The sequence below is a fragment of the Zonotrichia albicollis genome, chromosome 4 (genome assembly GCF_047830755.1).
Source record: "Zonotrichia albicollis isolate bZonAlb1 chromosome 4, bZonAlb1.hap1, whole genome shotgun sequence".
In the NCBI taxonomy this organism is placed as follows: domain Eukaryota; kingdom Metazoa; phylum Chordata; class Aves; order Passeriformes; family Passerellidae; genus Zonotrichia; species Zonotrichia albicollis.
This window is the reverse complement of record NC_133822.1, coordinates 6,842,875-6,860,301: the sequence shown is the minus strand read 5'-3', so window position 1 is coordinate 6,860,301 and position 17,427 is coordinate 6,842,875. Positions and strand designations below refer to the sequence as shown.

Below are 17,427 nucleotides of genomic sequence, written 5' to 3'. Positions count from 1 at the left end.
TGTTTTTGGGGTTTTTTGTTGGTTTTTGTTTGGTTGGTTGGTTTTGGGTTTTTTGTTTTTTGTTTGTTTGTTTTTTCCTTGTTTCACTGGAAGTAGCAACTCTGTGTGTGTATAGGTATTTATGTATGATCTCTATACTTCAATTAGAATTAAGGAGCCATTTTGCAGTTTCAAAGAATTTCCTTTAGAAGGTGATTAGTTTACCAGATGTCTTTTTAGATCCTTTCACAATTCCTTTCCTCTCAGTGCTTTTCATGGCTGGAGGTGATCAGTGCTGGAGCACCTCTGGACCAGAGCAAGGCTGTTCTGGTAGCCTTGATTTGGTTCCTCCAGCAGTGTGGCCTTGCTTGTTTCCACAGGCAGATGTGGGTGACTGAGCAACCAGTGCCCCTTGTTGGCATCCAAGGTCAAGTCAAACCAAGTTTTGTGGAAGTTCTATGGCTGAGGTTTAACCTGTATTTCTTCTTTTCCCCACTGAGCCTTTTTCCATTGTTCTGTGTTTTGTTTTCCCTGACAGCACTGAGCTTTGGTGTTACCAGCCTATAAACACAGGATTGTTCTGTTCAAATGCAGAGGTTTTCTTCTAGATGAATTACTCTCTTGCAACATTTTCCTTGTTACTCAGGATGTGAATTAATGTTGAATTCTAACAATTTCACTACAGACATGGCAAGATTTCTCTGATAGTCATGTTACAGCTGTGATCCATGTTACAGGATACATCATCCAGACCATGCAGGCCACACATGCCTGGCTGTAGAGTGTTCCTTTACCCTGAAATTAGAAGGAAAGGTGACACAAAGCAGCCTTGATAGAATTCAATAAAAATGTCTGCAGTATTCTCACTTGGGTTTATTAGAGCTTAATGGTAATTAGGAAACCTTAAGTGTGTGAAATTAAAAACCAAAACCTCACACAAACCCCACCTTTATAGTGCAACCTGGTATATTTAAAGGATCTCCTATTGCTCTGTAGACATTTCTTAGAGCAAAAGCTGTGAGAAAATAAATCAGTTCATGTTTTTGATGACCCTGGACAAATGAAGGAAGCATTACAGCTACCAGAGGGACTGGTCTTCAGGTTTTTGTATATGTGACTAGAATATTTTAACTTAAAGTGTGGAAGAAAGTAAACACTTTTTCTAAAACATGTTTTCTGTACAAGGACAGAAATTAAATAATTTAGCAATGCTGCAGAACCATTTTCTTGTGCTGTTCCATAACTACTTTGGATCTCCTGGAGGCTGTAAATGGATTAGCAGCCCGTAAAGATTAGTTCTGTATGATTTAGATAGCAGGTTTTTGGTGTGTATTTTGTATGTACCAAAGTATTGTTTCTTAATAGCAGACTTCATGCTATTTTCACATTCAAGATTAGTAAGACTGAAAGCACTACAATCTATGGTTTAAGTAGCAGGAATATTTATTATGTGCAAAATTCACTTTTATTTAGGAGACAAGATCGTCAGCTTTGCCTAATGGTGTATTCGAAGATGCAGATGGAATTAAATTATACAAATGCCTCTTGCCAAACAGAAGCAAGTTCAGAAAGTGAACTCCTATTCATAAAGGCTGAAGGACAATTTTGGAGATGCTGTTGCAGCAGCCAGTGTATTGCAGAGCTGTTGAATCACCTCTTTTACAGCATCCATGCAACTCCTTCCTTTGTCCCCTTATCTGTTCTTCCAGTGGAGGAACACTCCCTTGCTGGGGGGTGCAGGTCTGAGAGCCCTGTTCCAGATTTTATTTGGGAATAGTGGGGGCCCATATGGAAAGAGACCAAACATCAGACTTGGAATTCCAAGGGCCACTCACTGGAGCCTAGTGCTGAGGCCTGGCCCCACTGTTTGCTGTGTGTGAAGTGAGGTTTCTGAAGTTGTTTCTGAATCAAAGGGTAGGTTTTAGGTTTCCATATGACCTTTGGCCCTTACAAAGAAAAGTCAAGAAAACACTACTTAATTGTTTGGCAAAGCTAGGCTGTTTCTATTAAGTGATTTATTTAGTTATCTTGTTGTGATGGCACCATTGTGTTCTTCTCTGCTGTCCTCCTGTCTGGCCTCAAACTCAGTTTTCCTTTTGTTTATACAGCCACGGATCCGTGCTGGTAGTTTGTTCACTGTTATAACAAATAACAGTCACCTTGGCTGCTGGCTTTCCTCAGTGTGTCTGTATCAGGAGCCTCACCAAAGATTGAGCTCCTGCTCATGCCTGTGTAAATGAACATAGCTCACTTGTGACTACAGCCCTTGTCAGGGAGAGACACTTGTGTTATTCACTCCTGGGAACCCTTATAGACAAACAAAGAGAAATTACAAATAGCTAGAAAGTGAGATGCTAACTCTGATCTCTGATGGGAAGAGATTCTACAGTCCTTGCCTTAGGAAGAAGTAGGGATTAGACAAAATTATTTTACCAACAGCCATTTTATATAATTTATTTTGCATAGCATTTAAGCAAGGGTAGCCATTTCTTTTTTCCTCTTTACAACAAAGCTTCTGTTTAAAAATAGATACACAGTGAATAGGACTTGTTTGGTAATGCTGACTTTAAAACTATTGTGTTGTTTTTTTTTTAATGCTGAACATCAAATGAATTAAATCTAGATTAATACATTTAATGAGAAGTGCATGACCTTTTCTTCTTATAATGGGAAAGTAATGGATTACACAATTAAATAAGTTATATGCAAGTAGATATGATAAAATACTTTAGCTGTGATTATGGAGGGTGTTGACTGCTGAGGAGAAGGATTGCAGTAGAAAATTTGATGTGAATTGTTCTGTGAGCAGCATTGAGCCATGAAACACTTCTTCATTGTTTCTGTATGTCACTGTGGGTTGCTCTGGGTCCCCACATTGTTGATGTTTAACGCTTGGTGTTGCAATGTGTTGAGCTCCAGTCTGGGAGAACTTTCCAGTCATGTCCTTGTTCTGTAAATGATGTCCTTGTGTCCTGCAAAACCCGCCCATGGAATACTCAATTGAAACCATGACGTAGCCAGGATTGGTGTCGGCTGCTTCAGTTGTTCTGTATTGATAAAAAACTGAACTGGAAAAAAGATTCTGTGTATAGAGCCCTTTATGGAGGTTTTTCATACTGAGGATGAAATTTCCAGGCAGGAAAGGGTTTGAGGGGAACAAAGTCTTAATTGTGTTAATGAGGAGCTTCACCAAAAGCTGAAGTGAGAGACAGTTCAAAGATGTAATCTGGGAACTTTGTGCATGTGAGGGAGGAGCTGGTGGTGTGGCTTGCTAGAGGTGAACATTAGAGGATGAATGAATGGAAAACAATCCAATGGGAGAGTGATATTGGGAAGGATTTTTAAAGTGGATAAAGTAGTTTGCTTAATGTAACAATGTGAGGAGGGTTCCATACAGAGTAGGTACCAACATGCCATCTAGGAAAATTGGGGTTTTTTCAGCAGTGTCATGATAGAGCAAAAGCTTGGTGAGAGTGCATCAGCTCTTGGAAGGAATAACTTCCTACAGGTTAGGATGGGTTGGATCCTACAGGAAGGTTGGGATGAGAGGCTAAAGAAAATCTGTGTTTGATGTCAGTGTACTGAAAAAGCTTTAAGGTGTTCAGCAGAACGGTGACCCAGAGAGAAGCCCAGTTATTTCCAGCTATTTGTGCTTGCATGACAAACAGATCAAAGAAGGCTTCTGCACAAATGTGAATTTATGTTATTCCTGTTCTTGTTTTAGGTAAAGAAGATGAATTTCCAAAGAAGCCACTGGGGCAGATTCCATCAGGACCTCTGCCTTCTGTGCTTAACTCCACTCCAATGCTTAATGGACAGAACAGTACTGGGACACAAGCAGCAAGACAAAGGACAGAGAGAAGACTATCCACAGAAGAAGAATCAGAAAGTTCACCAAATAACCGAAAAAGAATTAATTCTGTGGAAAAGAAACCTTCCTTAAAACTGCAAAAGATTCGACCAGCAGAGACACAAAACAGTTTGCCTAAGAATGAGGTGGATACCAGAAAAAAGCCTCAGCCAGCAGAGCAAGACAACTCAAGTCTATACAATAATGCAGCTGCTAATCAGAATTCTAATGCTACTTCCAACACAAGAAGGGAATTTGTACCTAAGTGGAATAAACCATCTGATGTCAAAATAATGGAAAAGACAATGAAACTCACTGCAGAGGTGAAAGGGAGGCCAGTAAACCATTCTGGTATGGGCCCACCACCAAGTCCTGGAGAAATGCAGCCTTTGAATGTAAAGCAAAAGGTGAGGGTTTTGGATGCTGATGAAGGTAAGCGAGGGTCTAATGCATCTCAGTATGACAATGTTTCAGAGGATGAAACTGAGAATGAGAATGTTGTTGAAGAGATGCTTGAGAGAGCTCATCCACAAAGTCCTAGGCATGTAGCATTTTCTAATAGTCCAAGAAAGCAAATGGAAAAAGCACCAGCTCCATTAAAAATACCCAACAATTACACCTTCACTTCACAACCCAGATCTCCAAAATATGCATCTCAGTCTGATGGTCCATCTCATGGACTGAATGTCAAGCAGCCACTGCCAGGTTATAGTAATCCCCCTACTTACTATGGGAATTCTCCAAAGCATGTTTCCAGTACAGGCAATGCAAGCTCTGCACCTCTGCATTACCACGGGAATCGGCCCAGCCCCTCTGGACGGCCATACGCTCCTTTTATGCCAGTAGATTATTCCCCAAATAAACTGCAGATGAATTCCTATCCTGCCAGTCGCCAAAATGCTCTTCCAGCAGTCCCTGCCCAGACAGAAGTCGCTCCTGTTGATGCCTACACCAGCAACTCGAGGTCCTCCCCAGGTGTCAAGTTCATCATCCCCCCAGCAGATTATTTACCAGAGGAGAGGAAGTGGCCGGACGCCGCCTACGCCTACAGACACGAGCCCTACAGGCAGCCCTGGGGCCAAGAGCTGAACAAAGGCCACTTGGATCATTTCCAGAAGTACCAGCATTTCCAGCAAACACCTCTACATGAGCACAGTCTTCCTGCTGTTTCTGTGGATAGTCCAGTGAGATACAGGACTTCCCCAGCCTTGGAAGAGAATGGCTCCCCACAGTACCAATATGCCAGCGCGTCAGCTCAGGCCCAGCACTATCGGAGCAGAACTGATGGATTGTCTGTGCATCTGACTGTGCATGAGTCTGTGCATGAGTCTGTGCTTCTCTGAGAATCTGGCTGTGCTTAGTAAAGTGGCAAGAACCAAAACCAGTTGAACAGTACTGTGTTAGTAGTAGTCCTCCTCAGTTCTCTGGAATGTGGATGGTTCGTGTGAGTTCAAAAATAACGACACTTCTTCAGAGATGTTTCAGACTTTGCTTGAAAGCTGGTGGAGTTCTTGGACTTGCATGGAAGCTACTGGAAGTGATCTAATGCACATAGACATAGCAATAAGCTCATATCCATCACGTGGTTCATGCTGTCGTCGCTCCTTACATTTTAAATAACTCGTGTTACAATCCTTCTGCCTAAAACCTGTAACACACTGAAAAGTTTTGACTGACATTGTTAATGCACTGTACAGATGTGTGCGTGTGTGCCTGTGTGAGTGTGCGCTTACAGTACACAAACTCGTATGGAAAAGAGCTAAAGAGTTTAAATTTAAATGCATTTAACTTTGGGCAAAGCTTGTGAAGTACTTTTATTTCATATTAATTTTTTCTTTGTAATTTATTTGAGAAGCCATTCATTTTGAATGGCAATTTCTGTCATTTTTATACAGCTGCCTCAGCATCCCAGTATCTGTTCTGGGCAGGAGAGATGCTTTGGGATTATTAATTTAATCATATGTGAGAGTTAATTTCCTCTCCTTTGACTACTGTTTGTCATTTTCCTCAGCAGGAAGGAGCAGGCAGGAAAAAGCAGATAGCCAAAAATGTCTCTCTAATCTGGCTAAGAAATGGTGCTTAAATTCAGGGCAGTGTATAGGAGTTCTTTAAGTGCATCAAAAATGGAGAATTTGTACCTTCTCACCCAAACCTACCTTCAGAATGTCATTCTGTATGCAAAAGACTGGAGCACAGTGAGCCTAATGCCAGATACAGAAATGGTGCTGCACCCTTCACTTTCTGCCACGCTGTGCTGTCAGACTCAAACTGGTTGCAGGGCCAAATCTCACAGGTATCAGAGGATTGCACAGCTTGTTGACACCTCTGTGAAGTGCACGCAGGAGTTTGAGCTTTGCTCCAAGCTTGACATTCCCTGAGCTGTGTGAGCTTGCAGTGTCCCTTGAGTGGATTTTGTTGTGTTTTGCCCTTTTTCCCCCCAAATTGTGGTTTCCTGTCTGAGGTGGGGCTTGTGCTGTCAGGCTCACACTGCACGGTGTTCTACACTAAAATGACCCTGACTGTTGCTAACAGGAACCTCAAACTCCTGCTGATGTAAGTAATCCTGATTAGTCTTTGCAGCCTTTTCCCCTTTGTGTTTTCCTTTCTGTTTTGACTGTGAATTGGGGTGGAATTAGAAGCAGGTGATGGAGTGGCACATGGGGGATGGAGCCCTGTGAGCTGCAGGATGCTCTGAGCTCGCCCCAGGAGCTGAGGCAGAGGAGGGGCTCACCTGGAGAGCTGAACAGAGATTTCTCTAATACTGAAGTACTGAACATGGGTATCAACACCAGTTGGGAAGGTTGTCCTGTTCCCTCTTGTTTTGTAAGGTTTGTTAACTGAAAACATAGAAATGGATATTTTTTTTTTCCTTTAAAGAATGAGCTTTAGTGCCTATTATTGCTGCAGGTTGGCTCTGTAAGTTTTAAGGTACAGAAGTAAAACAATTTTTACAAATGGAAGTAACATTTACTTAGTATGTTTCAAAACATTTTTTTTTGTGTATATAATGTGTCTGATGTAATTTTTAATAACTGGGCAATTTTATATTTTAAAAATTGCAAACTGCAGCGAAGTAACTGTAGCCAAGCACTACACTGAAATCCTAAACTAAAATTGTGAAGATAAATATGACTTGGGCTTACTTTAGTTCTGATTGCTTACAGCAGCTTAGAAATGTATGTATATAATATTGTGGCTAAGTGTAATAATCTCAGTGTTTAATGATGGTTCTGTAATTCATAACAAAGCTGTACAATTTATTTGTGCAAACAACTTGAGGCTCAAAAATATGTATCAGCATTAGTAAATACTGTAGATTTTTATATATAAAATATATACACACTATTTTCTTATTTCATCTGCAACAGTTTTATAACTGTGTACCCTATTTTGATGTGACTGTATTTTTAACATGTTAAAATAATAATAATTAAGCTTATGTTGTTTTGTCTTTCTTCTTAATTATTTGGTTAGCTCCAAACTGGACTTTAGCTATTCTCAGCACAAGTAATTGCTTTTCATAAATGAATCATGTGTATATATATGATGTATCCTATTTAATTTGTACATGTTTATTTTTAGACTAAGCAGTGTGGATAAAATCTATATAGTGCTTTTGCATTATTGCAGAAGTGGCAAGATTATTGATTATAGTTTATTACACAGGCTAAACCTTAACCTGTCATTTGCAAAAACTAGGAGCATAAACTGTGATCATTGTTTTCTGGTTTTGTTCTAATAATCTCACCCAATACCGGTTTAAAAGAGAATTGTTGGCATAAGGAATTTGCAAAGTTGCATTGATCAAAGTGCAAAATAATAGTCTTGACTGTGGCTTCTGTCTCTCACATGTTTGGAGGATGCTATTGAGTTGTTTTTTTAAAAGAAAAGCAACCCAGCCTTGTGTCATCTGATTGTAGTGCAAAACACATTTTTATTTTCATTTAACTGGACAAACCAGACTCAGGGTACAGGCAGATTTGAGTCTGCCATTCATACCAGCAGCAAAACCCACTTGGTGCTGCAGAGGGAAGGGAGACCCAGCTGTGCCAGTGCCTTGCTGGTGGAGGGGCTCAGCTCAGTGTCTTGGATTAGATACCTCACAAGAGCTTTGCTGTCACTGTTTTCTTTGACCTGAAAACAGTGGAGAGGTAAGTACCAGCATAAAATATTTGAGACCTTCTTTTTCTTCTGTGGTTTAATAATTTTCCAAGATCTCTGCTTTGAGCTGGATAAACTGTAAGTTTCTTGTCCAGGTTAGTTGTCATGGCTTTCCTTGTGTGAGACAAATTCAGCATAGGGATTTGGAGAATTAACACAGAGGACTAAGTAAGGAGACATGTCTAACTTCTGTATGGCAAACATTTAGTGAAATTAAACCAATTAGGATTTAAAGGGAGAAGAAAGAGCCTTGGGTATATGCTGTGGTTGCTTTTCCTTTCATTTGAGTGCTGTGCTAGATTAGATCTAATGACTTCAGTGTGGTACTGAAGCATTTGGTCTTGTGCAGTACAAATTGTTGTGGCCATGGCAGAAAGGAAGGATGGTATCTCTGGTACTCTTAGCCCTTTTGGTGGGTGGGATGTGATGGCAAGACCCAGGTGCTTGCTTACCTGGATAACCAAGTTATGTTGTGCACTGCAAGTGGAGACAGAAGCCATCCCTGCTCCTCCTTCCAGGGAGGATTCTGGCATCAGATGTGGTGATGAATCTGAATCTAAACATTCACTTGCTTGGGCAGCTAAGGAAGAGAATCTGACCTCAGGAAAATTCTTTCCCTTTCTCCAGATCCAGCTGTGCCCAGTCTGTAATGCTTCAGGGAATGCAGCACAGAGGAAAGAGTAAACCTGTTCAGCCAGAAGTCTGTTAAGGAGAGTATTCCCTCCTACACCTGCTGATCACTGCCTAAAGCCTTAAAGCATGATATTGTTTGCAATTGTTTCAAAATTACCAGACTGGAGTGGACAGTCCTGTTTCTCTCATGGCCAAGGTGTGTAAATGCCAGTTCCTCTGCAGTATCTGTCAGCAGCAGGAATACCTTGTTGTAGAAGTACCTGTTCTACCCCCACTATCAGTAAACTTCCAAGGCAAAAACCCAGAGAGTTTTAGAAATCATGGAGGATGCAGAACAGAAGTACCTTATTGCTAGTCAAAGATACAACATTATAATAAACAGAATAATTCCAAAATTAGATGCAAACAGTAAACAACATTGAAATGTCAAAAGACAGAACAGCCTTCCAGTGTGGGGAAGCAAACCTGAAGCTTCCCTGAGGTACACAGACATTTTCCAGGGAGATTCTTCTCAAGAATCCTATCCTGAATTTCACATCATCCTCAATATGACTTTGAAATGGACTTGCAAATTGCAGACTTTTTTTTTAATCTCCCCCTTGGGTGGCATTACACTGCATGCACAAAGAAGAATACTATTTAAAATATGCCATCAAACGCCCACCGTTTCACTTCCAGCAGAGAACATTCCACTTTCCATACTTCAGTGAGAGGAAAATATAATCTTTTTTTGTAGTCCTTTAAATACTGCATTTTTGTAAAGTTCTGTAAATGTAGCATAGTTACAGTTTAACAGCTACTTAACCAAGTATCATTCAGATGCTTGCTTAGAGATCCTCTTTAGAGGAGCTTTAGATGGCATGAAGCTGCTGCATAATTTGCTGCAGTTTCTCTTTTCTTTTGGGCAATATTAAGACAATCCAAATGCTTTTAGTGGCAGAGTTGCAATGAAGAGATGACTAGGCCAACAACTGAAATTGGAAATATAATTGCAGTCATTTTGGAATAGCCTTTAAATGGTTGCCAAATCCTGGGAAAGACACCATTTTCTGGGTTCTTTGTGCCAAGAGAGCTCCTTCCTGCAGCAGGGAACACGTAGGTCCCTCTCCTGAGTGATTTGATTCCCTCTGCTCACACCAACTGCTTTTCTTTGTGCTTATGGAGTTAATATGTTAGTAGAAAATCAATGGAACTTTTACAATGAGTGATGAGAAAACAAAGCTATCTTGTTCTGACTTTTCTTCCTTCCTTTTTTTGTTTGTTTGTTTTACTGATTTTATTGTCAGCCTTGTCAAGGTGAGCTGTGTGTGATGTGATTCTTCTGTCTTCTTTCTCTAGTAATGTGCCAACATGTTTTACAGAGACTTTGTGATGCCTTTTTGCTGCTGTTTCTGCTGTATATCAGAGGTTACTGTTTGCCTCTTCAGCTTTTCCTTTCTAGATTATGTGCAAATTAAGGGAACAAAAATTATATTCTCAGTATTGCAGTGGGTCAGAAATTCTCCAAGAAGGGTAATTCCTGACAGAAAGCAATTTAATTTGGCAGTTGGTGAAGGACACTGTAAAGTGAAGACTTTAGTACAAGTCTGTGGAATCCAAAGTCTAAGTTTGCTTCTGCTTCAAGCACCAAAAACCATATTAGACACAGGCCAAGGAAGAACTTTTTGCAAAATGCTGTGTCCTGCCACAGACACATGCCAGCTTGGAGCTACAGCTGCCTTGCCAGTCCAATATGTTTGATTTGGTTAAGTAAATAACCTGTTTCCTGGTAATGCATTTCTTTTGTCAAATTTTTCTGCTGGAAATGAGGTAAGGAATTGAGGCCTGGGCTGGGAACTGGGGTGCCTGATCTCCTCTCTTTAATTAGGAGAACTGAAGTTGGCTTTTGGTTAAAACCATCCACTTCAATCATTGTATTTGTAAGTTCAGGAGTATCTTTAGAATAATTTATGGTATTGTCCCTTAGGATTTGGGTTTCTTCAATAACAGAAGGTCTGTTAGATCACTTTGTCTAATCTGTGCCTCTTTTTAAACTTCCCTACTCCCATATTTCCCCAAAGAGAGCTCAGATCTGGGAATGACTCCATAGGTAGTAAATTGATCTTAGTGGTTGATGGTGGATCTCCAGTGCTACCATCAGGTGGGTTGGATGGTATTTTCAGGCACCTTAGCACTCAGCATGAAAACTGGAGTTCTGCAGTACAGGTAAGTGGAAAAGCTTTGCTGGTGCAAGGCTCCCCTTGAACCCAGCAGCAGTGTGTGGTTTATAGTAAAACAGCTTTGGAGCAGAAGGGCTGGTTCTCAAACATGGTGATGCTTAACTGCCTTAAGCTTTTGGGAGTGCTGTGGTGTGAGTTTGTAAAGCTTGTTCCTAGAAACACTGGGGTTTTGTTCCTCTGAAATTTCACAGGGAAGGAAACCACAAGGATTATCAAATCCAGCTCCTGGCCCTGCACAGGACACCCCAAGAGTCACACCCTGTCCCTGAGAGCATTGTCCACACGTATTGAACTCTGCCAGGCTCAGTGCTGTGACCACTGCCCTGGGGAGCCTTTTCCAGTGCCCAAACACCCTCTGGGTGAAAAACCTTTTCTGGTATCCCACCTAAACCTCCCCTGGCACAACTTAAGGCCATTCATTCCCTGTCACTGTCACCACAGGGCAGAGAACCTGCCTGCCCCTCTTCTTCCTCTCATGAGGAAGCTGTAATTGCAATGAGGTCTCTCCTCAGTCTAGGCTGAACAGACCAAGTGCCTTCAGTGCTCATGTGGCCTCCAGACCCTTCACTGTCCTGGTTACTCTGCTCTGGACACTGTCTAATAGTTTAATATCTCCCTTGCATTGCGGTGCCTAAAACTGCACACAGCCCTCAAGGTCAGCAGTGTCCTGGCTGAAACACATCATGGAGAACCTGTGCTCTCAGAGGAGGAGGAGGAGGAGGAGTTGGTCCATTCTGGGACTCAGCAGTATCAAATTCCTGGACACAAGCCCCATGAAGGTAACCTAGAACAAACTGGGTATCATGTTTATATTAAAGTGGTTCTAGAACAGTCCTCTTGGCCTCTGTTCCTTAGAGACAGCTCACCCAATCAACCTTTCAGTCTCCAAGGAAAGTGACTGTGTTAGAAGATATTTCTTCGATGTCATTTGTTCAAACTTTGTGTCTGGAGCTCCTGAAACCCTTCAGAGTGCTCTCCCTTTTTGTTCCCCAGGTTTTGTTGTGTCAGGTTTTTTCCATCTGAGTTTTTCAATTCCAGTAGAGATGTCCACCTGTTTGCTTCTCCAGTGAATGAGTTTTCCTTCAATTCTTGTGTCAGCCTGTCATGAGCTTCATGCTTGGTGTCAATTCATTGCATTCTCCAATCCTTCTCAAAGTCTGTCTTCAATTTGCAGTGCTGTCACTTTGCCTTGGAGAAAACACTGAAAAAGGGACAAAGTGCATTATTTGGAGATGATAAATCAGAAATTATGAGTGTAAAAGCCACTTTAGAAAGGTCTGTCTGGTGGTTGTGCTGTGAGCAGCACCTGTATCATCATAAGTGATAGAGGTGCTTATCTGTTACGCTGTTAATTGGAAGGGCTGGGATGATCAGTGGTTTTGCTGAGCTCTTTTCCCCAGTGATATCTGGCTTGTGTGGGAGGTTGTGTCCATGATTTGACAATTTGATGCTGGTCAGCACAAAGGAGCAAGCCAGCCTTTGCTGGATGGCTGAGCACAGAATTCTCTGTAAATATTTCATCACATATAGTGAATAAAGAAGGAATGGTCTCTCCTTGCCATGGAATGAGTATTCCCACAGCTACAGAAAGCAATTTGCAGCTGCTGAAGTAATACAGAGCTGTACCCCAACTTTTTTGATGCTGTACATTGTGATTTTGCTGTGGACTGTGTAAAAGTGCAGCACTTACCTCTGTGTGCCTTTTGCCATGCAGTTGTGCATCCAGGTGGGCAGTGTCCATCCTGCCTGCTCCCATTGCCTTCCTGGTGAAACTCTGTTGGGCACACCAAGTCTGACAGGGAACGAAATTATCCCCTTGTCTGCTCTAAGTATTCCTGGCTCCTCCTGGGTGCTGGTTGTGGGGTTTATTTATTTTGAGACAAAGCTTTAGCATATATTCAGTTTCCACATCTCCTGGTCTTCCCTGCTCTGTCCAAATTTTGCCAAATACTAAAAGAGAGGGAAAAATCATAAATTCTGGAATTAAGCATCTGTGGACTTGACCTGCTGGAAATTCTGCAGCTCTGTCTGCTCCCCACAGAGAAAAGTTCTGGTAGCCGAACTTCAGAAAGGAACAAAATAGTTTTGCTCTTTAAATTCCATTATAAAACCCCATGATTTCAGGGGCTGGGTGGGGTGTCACACTGGGCACACATCTATCATTGTAAATGTTATGTCTGAAAGGCTTTGAAATGCTTTCAGAACATGTGATTTTGGGCACATAAGCAGATCACTTTTATTATTACCTTCATGTTGCACTCAATAGGGTTGGTCAGGTGATGTTTTTCCCTGTTCATTTAAGTGGTTTCTTACAGAGGCCTTTGAGTTCCAGAATAATGTTCTGTGCAACCCTGATAATTACTTTCTTATTAACTGGAAGGCCAGACTCCCTTTTCTACCACCCCTTTTAGAAGTGAATCATGTTCTGATATTAAAATGACCCTAAGCTGAGATCTCAAGTTTCCTTTCCAGCTGGACTAATGGGGCTTGTAGGAGGGAAGGAAAACTTCTATGACTGCTAATTATCCTTGGTTTGGATTAATAAAGGAAAATTACTGAACCACCCATCCAAAGATGGAGAGTTAGCTTACCTTTGAAAAGACCTGCCAGCTGCTAACAAGGTAGTTGGACTGGATTTGCCTTTTTCAAAGATACCTTGGGTGTATCCCCTGAGCACTGGAGGCAGGAGGGTTCATCCTTGTGTGCACATCCTTGTTTGCTGGAAGGGCTCAGCACAGTCTTGGCTGGCACGTTGGCCACTCAGTAGATGCCTTGCCTAAACCAAGGACTGTGTTTCCATCTACAAGCATGACCTGTGGAGGTCATTGGGGTGTATAAGTAATTTTTAAGGGGTTTATCTTCAGAAAAGGAAGGTGAGCTGTCTGAAGTTCTCTCTTTAAGCAATACAGTAGGAGTGAATTGCTGTGGGGTTGGAATTGTTTCCAGCCATAAGAGCAAACAGTGTTCAGAAAATGCTGAAGGAGCATTTTCCATGATGGTGTTCCTATAAGGGAATTGCATTTAATTATTTTAAATTATTGAAGCAGGCCAAAGTCTTGTGTCCAACCTCTCAAGCCAATGTCCATGTCACTGAGGAAGGAAGTAAGAACTGTCTTTATATCCTTGGCATCTACCAGATGATCAGTTTTACCATTAGCATATCTGAGCTACTTTATAAAACCTCCCCAGCCTGCATTTCTGTCTGACACTTCGTTGGTAGTGTTGTTTATACGAAAAACCTGCAGCCCTTTTATTTTTAACTCCTGTGTTAATGATGGGGATGCTTAGGGAGAAATTCCCTCTTTGCTTTTTTGCCTTTGCTGTGAAAAAATAATAAATGCTTGTCAGCCTAACAAGATGTAAAGTGCCTCCCCTGCTCTGCAACATTTAATTCCTGAGGTGTCTTTGTAAATGCACTTTGTTTTGCTGAACAGAATTTCTCAAATACTTCCTATCACTTGTGATAAGCCTAGTCTGACCTTTTGGACTAATTTTGTGGTTCAGGGCATTGTTTTTCAGCCACTGCCTGCTTCCTTTCTCTCCCAGGTAGGAGCTGAACAGACCTAGAGGATGCTGGTGGTGCTTTGAGGTGGGTATACCTGAACCTCTCACTGCAGAGAGCTAACAAAAGAAAATGAAAATGGCTCTTTGAATTCCAAAAGCTTTATTAGAATGTCAGCTAGAATACTTAATTATCTTTATTAGAATTCAAAGCTATGAAGAACATTCTTAAATATTTAAGCACTCTCTGCCCTTGTCCATTAAGTGCAGATCTTCTCTTTTCTGCCCTTGTCCTGTGCAGATCTTTTCTTCCAATTCTTAAGTCAACCCAGCCATGTTTTGGCGGATTATTGCAAGCTCTGAGCTGCCCCTCTCATCCACAGAGAGTTGTCCCCATGAGATGTTCACTCCCTGCCCCTCTCCTGAGAAACCACCTGGCACAGAACCACAGCAAAGGCTGGGGCAGATTTGGATGGGTCCTGCCCAACTTTCCTGCTTCTTGTTTGCAGCTGGAGAGTTCCTCCTGTCCTCAAGGGGAAAGCCTTCCATGGCAGATCAGTCCTCCAAGACTGTAAATAAATAAAAAGTGCACAAGCCCACTGAGCTCAGCAGAGCTGGGATATTTGTGTGTGAGAGAATTTTCCATAAGCACAGTGAAAACCCCATCAGTCTTTGCATGTTTGGTGCCTGAGATTAAAAACTTTGGGCAAGTCTTCATAACTGTTATTGATACATTTCATACAGTGCAGTGCAGGGTTGGCACTGTACAAGCAGCTCTTCCTGTGTCTGATTTCCATTTTTCTTTTAAATTACATTTCTTTAATCTTTAATTTCACTGTTTGTTTGTTTGTTTGTTTGTGGTTCTTTTGCATACACAGATGTGGGATGATGCTTTTATCTCTTCTCAGTAATACAGAACTAAGTTGGTTCTCCCTGAGTTTTTCTGTAGGATACCAAATATTTTCCTCTCTTCAGTATAGATGAACCTGTTGCTCTGGAATACATTTATTAATTCATGTTGAAAAACTTTTTTTTGTTATTTTAATGGGAGTCTTTTCTGTAAAGATGTTGTTTAAAAGCTTGTGTTTGAAATGAGATTTTTATTGTAACTGCTCCAAGAGGACCCTCAGAGCCTTGACATCTGAAGTCTTCCAGGAGAAGCTAAGTGGGCTCTGTGTTTGAAGTGGCAGCACAATGCAAAGATGTAGCAGGAGGGAAATGTATTGTATTAATTCTAACAAACCTCAAGAAACTTATAATATCTATGAAAGTTCTTCACATCTTTTGTTCAGAGGTGTCAGATACAAAGAATGTTGAAATCAAGGACAAAGATGCCACAAAGGCTTGTGAGAGATGGAGGACCCAGACCTCTTTATGAGAGTGAGACAACTTCTCTTGGGCTTCTTTCAGAGAAATAACAATAATAACAATAATAAAAAGCCACTCAGCAACATCTCTGAGCACAAAGGCTGAACAAGTGTATGTCCTGTGAGACTGCAATGATTATTTAATAGGTAATTAAACCTAGTCAAGGACAGTTGTCATATGAGGTAAAATCTGTGTTTGTGACTTTGGTTGTCGGCTCAGGTCATCACTTGTCCCTAGACAGGCAGGATCAGGCTGTGAGTGCCCATTGTATTTAGAGAGAAATCATTGACCTGCCTTGCCTGTGAGTTTGGGCTGTTTTAGCAATATTTGGTGTGGGTTTTATGAGTTGCAGAAACTTTCAAGAATACATCTATTATTTGGCCATAAAAATGGGAACAAATCAAGGGAACTTAGACATCTTCCTGTTCTCTGCTTCTAGCTGACTCATCTTAAAACTTAGAGCTGAGGAGCCTAAATATTGTCTAGAAAAATAAATTTCCAGAGTAGATAGTGGATTTACAAAAGCACTGACTTCCAAAGAGCATTTGCTGTCTTGTCTCTGCAAACTATTGAGAATTTAACTGCTGCTATTTGACTGGTGATTGTGCTACATATCACAGGTCTTTACAGTTTTATTATTTTTTAATGCCATATGCACATACTTTGGCTCAGTAGTTGTGTTAATATGAAGCACCCATGAAACAAAGCCTTTCTTCCCGAGCAAAGATCAGTTGAATCGAGACCACTGTGGCAGACTGCGCACAGACTAACGAACATAAGAACACACCACAGCAGCAGACAAGAATTCATAATGCTTTGGCTTCCAGTTCTTTGTTGAAATCTTCCTGATTCCCAGAAGGATTTCTTTGTGTTTAGTTATGTTTGAATCAATTTGCCTTTATTGTGATCCTTCAAAAAAACCCAAACCCCAAAGTCAAAACAACAACAAAAAAACTTCCACCCCAAACCCAGCTTCTTTTGTAAAACTAATTTCTTATCTGTTTGTCATCTGCTTGTCTGCTATCTTATCTGTTTGTCATCTACAGAAATTTTTACATGAGCATCTAGAACATTGATAAAATATTAAATAATATTGAGCCAAGAGTTATTCCCTGGGGAAATCTGCTGGGAAAAGCCCCACCAATTCCTGTCTCTCACTAATGCGATTACATGAAGTCGCCTTTTGATATCAGTGTTTACAATTTTAACATTAATGTCCAACAATAAAGTTGTACCTGACACTTGGGATTTCTTTGTTTCAAGTTGCCTTCTTTATTATGCTGAATTCTTGAAGTTTATAAAGTTTTCATTGAATTTTGTACTCTCCATTATTACTTGTCTCTATTTTCAACCCGAATGAAACTCTTTGCCATTTCCTGCTCTGCTTTTCAATCTTTTTTTCTTCTTTTTTTTGAAGTAGTTGTACTTAAACTATATGTATTTTTTGCAGATCACAACTTTTTATGTGTCTACTTGGTTTGGGGTTTTTTTGCTGTCAGGTGAAAGAGCTTTATTTTTTCCCCAAAACTCCATATTTTGTTAGGTACCACAGGCCATGTCCAGCACTGCTTGTTCCTGACAGATTAGCTTTCCTTTCTCTACATTATACAGTGATTTTTGTAGAATAGTTCACTCTGTTGTCTCACCACATGTGGTTGTGTGCTCAGATGTCAGTGTTTTACTGATCATAACCCTGAGTATTCAAAGACCTCAGAG

At 40.9% G+C, this 17,427-nt stretch overlaps 1 protein-coding gene across 6 annotated transcripts in view; it reads left to right on the top strand.

The window, feature by feature from the left end:
* The window catches only part of USP6NL (USP6 N-terminal like), a 124,470-nt gene extending 107,514 nt beyond the window's left edge, over positions 1–16,956 (top strand). For all 6 annotated transcript variants that reach the window (XM_005489264.4, XM_014268650.3, XM_074538730.1 and 3 more), the window contains one exon: positions 3,704–16,956. In XM_005489264.4, the coding sequence (XP_005489321.2) occupies positions 3,704–5,172 (1,469 nt within the window). In that variant the 3' untranslated portion in view covers positions 5,173–16,956. The remainder of the gene's footprint in view (positions 1–3,703) is intronic.
* Positions 16,957–17,427: the final 471 nt, after the last annotated feature.